This window comes from Cydia fagiglandana, unplaced genomic scaffold, assembly GCF_963556715.1.
Source record: "Cydia fagiglandana unplaced genomic scaffold, ilCydFagi1.1 SCAFFOLD_32, whole genome shotgun sequence".
Taxonomy (NCBI): domain Eukaryota; kingdom Metazoa; phylum Arthropoda; class Insecta; order Lepidoptera; family Tortricidae; genus Cydia; species Cydia fagiglandana.
Window position 1 is genome coordinate 68,687 of NW_026946796.1, and position 4,491 is coordinate 73,177.

The 4,491-nt window shown below is 43.4% G+C and overlaps 1 protein-coding gene across 1 annotated transcript; it reads right to left on the reverse strand.

Moving 5' to 3' along the window:
* Positions 1-2,803: 2,803 nt before the first annotated feature.
* On the reverse strand, positions 2,804-4,073 carry LOC134679522 (mucin-6-like). Its single transcript, XM_063538474.1, has 5 exons — positions 4,010-4,073; positions 3,701-3,877; positions 3,484-3,657; positions 3,050-3,226; positions 2,804-3,006 (listed from the first exon to the last, which is right to left on the reverse strand). The coding sequence occupies exons 1-5, from the start codon at positions 4,071-4,073 to the stop codon at positions 2,804-2,806; spliced, it is 795 nt and encodes a 264-aa protein (XP_063394544.1).
* Positions 4,074-4,491: the final 418 nt, after the last annotated feature.

Here is a 4,491-nt window from a genome sequence, read left to right on the forward strand (position 1 = left end):
CACAAACTTCCCTCTGTATTCATGAAGCAATTAAAATAGCTCGTCGTTACAGCAGTCAATTTATGAAATTCTGCAAATATTCAAAAGGCCAACGCATGGTACGAGTAGAAGAAATGTAACAATTTTGTGTTTCAGAATATACGGTTTGTTTTCCTTCATGAGTACGAGCAAAGAGTAGTATAATATAAAGGACAAAGAGAGCCCTCTCCTGCAACTTGTTTAAAACCATTTTTGAAACGCCATCTACAATTCTGAACCAGAACTATCGCTGTCTAGGTATATATACAGTGTGGAAAGATAAGTCGGGCCCTGGAGGGAAACTACCTGAAATCCTTAAGCTGGCTCAATTTACTTAAAGGAGACATTCCTTAATTTTTAAAAAGAAACAAAACTGCATTCAAAGATTTTCTAAAACTCGCTTGCCTCGCCCGGGACTCGAACCGAGTAAAAATTCCAAAAAATAAAAACTCGCAATTTTATTGTACTAGTCGATACAGTTAATGTTAATGATAATATTTCTCCAAGAAACATTAGGTCTTACACTCGTCTGTCGTACAAAATATCCATAAAATCTAATATTTAATACTCAAGATTTTTTAGACAAGCAAATTTTAAGAAAAAAAGAAAAATTCTTTGAATGCAGTTTTGTTTATTTAAAAAAATAAAGGAATGTCTCCTTTATGTAAAATGAGACAGCTTAAGGATTTAAGGTAATTTCCCTCCAGGGCCCGACTTATCTTTCCACCCTGTATACATACTTACCAATAGACCCGATTTACACATTGATTAGTGTTAACTGCGAGTTTGTAAATTTGCTACTAAACGCAAATACCTGATGTATGAACTTGCACTTAACATAAATCAAATGTGTAATTCGGGCCATACATAGATCCAAGTGATCTATCTCACGCGTGAATCACTGTCGCGCCCTTCGGCTAGGTTCACACGGCGTTAATTTTCCCCGTATACCGTATACGGGATTTTATCGAATACCGTAGTGACAGCAAAATTTGTAATTGTATAGAGACGTTCAAAATCGTTCAGACGGCTAGACGGCTTTCCCGCATAGACGCCGTGTGAACGACTTTGAACGTTTCCTTACAAATTTGTCTGTCACTACAAAATTACGCCATGTGAACCTAGCCTTCCTGTGCCAGATCTAAAGTATTAACTAGCAACTTCATTATATTATTCACTTGTTGTAACCTATATTTGGCAATTTATTACAAAAAATCTCACAGTTTATACAAATCATGATTTTAATTATCATATATTTATTTACCTAATTAAATACACTCAGTGGCGTAGTTAGGCGTGGGCGATCTCATAATTATTTCTGAAAAAAAAAAAATATTAGATGTGTGGCCAAACTTAATAAATGGGTCTTATAAAAAGAAAACGCTTGAACCGAAAGATGATCTTGCATATTTGTAAAAGTTTGCGATAAAAGGCCCAAAAGTATTGATCAGCTCAAAAGTTTGGTTAAAAAGGTTTTTCAACATCACTGTACGAGAAATTTCAAAGCAGAGATTAATTTAAAGTGCCTTATGATTATGTTTATCTTAAGTTCTTGTAGGTATTGCTATATTGCCAACTGTTTGAAAATATTAAAATATAAATTAACTATAATATTGTTTTCGGTTAGGGAAACGGATTATACCCATCCCGTATTATGAAAACTCGTTTTTCCTAGTCCGTAATTTTAACCAAAATTAATTTTGAATAATTATTGAAAGCTAGTTTTTACCAAGGCACTTTGTGAAAACAAGTTATGATTGAAAAATCCAAGTTAACTAGCTTTCCGAAACGCTTTGGCGAAAGTTGGTTTTAACTAGGATTTTTTAGTTAAAACTAGTTTATTATTAAGGTGACAGTCCATTTTCAACGACAGCTGCACTACTGTTGCGACGTTACTGTCATTTATTGTTTTGACATTCATTTTACTATGAAAGACATGACAATAACTTCGACGTGTCGGAGCAGTAGGTCAGCTGCGGTCAGAAATGGAATGTTACCTTGAAAAAGATGAAACTTCTGTTAAAAGGATGACTCACGCTAGACCGGGCCAGGGCCGGGCCGGTGCTTATCTGGCGCTCCGCTTTCTATGGAAAGCACCACGTGATCACCGATCAGCCGTCATAGAAAATGACCCGTCGGACACCTAGGCCCGGGTAGGTTTTTACGGTAGCATAAATAAACACAGCTATGGGATAGTTTGATTTTTTCAATATCAAAGACAAATGTGACGGTTTCAACTAAAAGTTAGAGTACAGTCGCCATCAGATATATCGGAGCGGCCGAGGTGTTCAAAAATATCTGAACACGCACTCTAAAGCCTTGACATTGACAATAGAGTCTTGTTCAGATATTTGTGAACACTTTGTCCGCTCCGATATATCTGATGGCGACTGTACCATTTTTTCTTATGTAGTAAATTGATTCAAGAACATGTTAAGCGTTTTTATATGAGAAGAAAGACAGGATAAAGGTTCTTATCTTTTAGATGTGGAACTCTAAAACCATTAAAATGTATACAAGATGATTATTTAAGGACTTTAAGGACACGCACTTACAGTGGCGGCGCGTCAGACATATTCATAGGCAAGCCGGGGCTAATTTGGCTTACTATTTCCTTTACAGCTCAAACGTCCAAAAACAGGCAAGCCGGTAGGAATCGACTTTTAAGGTGACATTCCATTTCCAACGACAGCTGCACTACTGTTCATTTTACTATGGAAATTGACAATAACAGCGACGCGTTCAGTACTAGTAATGCAGCTGCGGTAGAAATGGAATGTTACGCTTATGGACGCACCGCCACTGCGAACTTACAGCATTGTTCGAGCGGAACGCATTGTCTGTCCTTCCTCCTGAGCAGTCCTTCGCGACACTTGCAGCCAGGCAGGCAGTTGGCGGTGCAGAACCGGTTGGCGTCGTGTGACTCACAAGTGGGCTCGCAGTGGGCGCTGCAAGCGTCAGGAACTTCATCGGAAGAGCACCCGTCGGCTGCTATAATAGGATGGCACGGACTTTAAGGATACGAACTTACACCATTGTTCGAGCGGAACGCATTGTCTGTCCTTCCTCCTGAGCAGTCCTTCGCGACACTTGCAGCCAGGCAGGCAGTTGGCGGTGCAGAACCGGTTGGCGTCGTGTGACTCACAAGTGGGCTCGCAGTGGGCGCTGCAAGCGTCAGGAACTTCATCGGAAGAGCACCCGTCGGCTGCTATAATAGGATGGCACGGACTTTAAGGATACGAACTTACACCATTGTTCGAGCGGAACGCATTGTCTGTCCTTCCTCCTGAGCAGTCCTTCGCGACACTTGCAGCCAGGCAGGCAGTTGGCGGTGCAGAACCGGTTGGTGTTGTGTGACTCACAAGTGGGCTCGCAGTGGGCGCTGCAAGCGTCGGGAACTTCATCGGCAGAGCACCCGTCGGCTGCTATAATAGGATGGCACGGACTTTAAGGATACGAACTTACAGCATTGTTCGAGCAGAACGCATTGTCTGTCCTTCCTCCTGAGCAGTCCTTCGCGACACTTGCAGCCAGGCAGGCAGTTGGCGGTGCAGAACCGGTTGGTGTCGTGTGACTCACAAGTGGGCTCGCAGTGGGCGCTGCAAGCGTCGGGAACTTCATCGGCAGAGCACCCGTCGGCTGCTATAATAGGATGGCACGGACTTTAAGGATACGAACTTACAGCATTGTTCGAGCAGAACGCATTGTCTGTCCTTCCTCCTGAGCAGTCCTTCGCGACACTTGCAGCCAGGCAGGCAGTTGGCGGTGCAGAACCGGTTGGTGTCGTGTGACTCACAAGTGGGCTCGCAGTGGGCGCTGCAAGCGTCGGGAACTTCATCGGCAGAGCACCCGTCGGCTGCTATAATAGGATGGCACGGACTTTAAGGATACGAACTTACAGCATTGTTCGAGCGGAACGCATTGTCTGTCCTGCCTCCTGAGCAGTCCTTCGCGACACTTGCAGCCAGGCAGGCAGTTGGCGGTGCAGAACCGGTTGGCGTCGTGTGACTCACAAGTGGGCTCGCAGTGGGCGCTGCAAGCGTCGGGAACTTCATCGGAAGAGCACCCGTCGGCTGCTATAATAGGATGGCACGGACTTTAAGGATACGAACTTACAGCATTGTTCGAGCGGAACGCATTGTCTGTCCTTCCTCCTGAGCAGTCCTTCGCGACACTTGCAGCCAGGCAGGCAGTTGGCGGTGCAGAACCGGTTGGCGTCGTGTGACTCACAAGTGGGCTCGCAGTGGGCGCTGCAAGCGTCGGGAACTTCATCGGCAGAGCACCCGTCGGCTGCTATAATAGGATGGCATGGGTATACACTCTAACACGAGTTTATAAACGTTCCTCGCTGAATAAACTTCTTATATTTACCTAACTACAGCTTTCTAGTACTAAAGTCACGTATTCACTATAACAATTTTGTTTTTAAACAGTGTTGGTATGGTAAACAAAGTTTCTCAGTAAATGTATGGT

What these genes read in the sequence shown, in the direction of transcription:
- LOC134679522 (XM_063538474.1), bottom strand. Translation starts at nt 4,073, where the DNA reads ATGAAGTTCCCGACGCTTGCAGCGCCCACTGCGAGCCCACTTGTGAGT. An exon ending in CGTTCTGCTCGAACAATGCT is followed by an intron (nt 3,658 to 3,700) that starts GTAAGTTCGTAT and finishes CTATTATAGCAG; the next exon opens with CCGACGGGTGCTCTGCCGAT. An exon ending in CGTTCCGCTCGAACAATGGT is followed by an intron (nt 3,007 to 3,049) that starts GTAAGTTCGTAT and finishes CTATTATAGCAG; the next exon opens with CCGACGGGTGCTCTTCCGAT.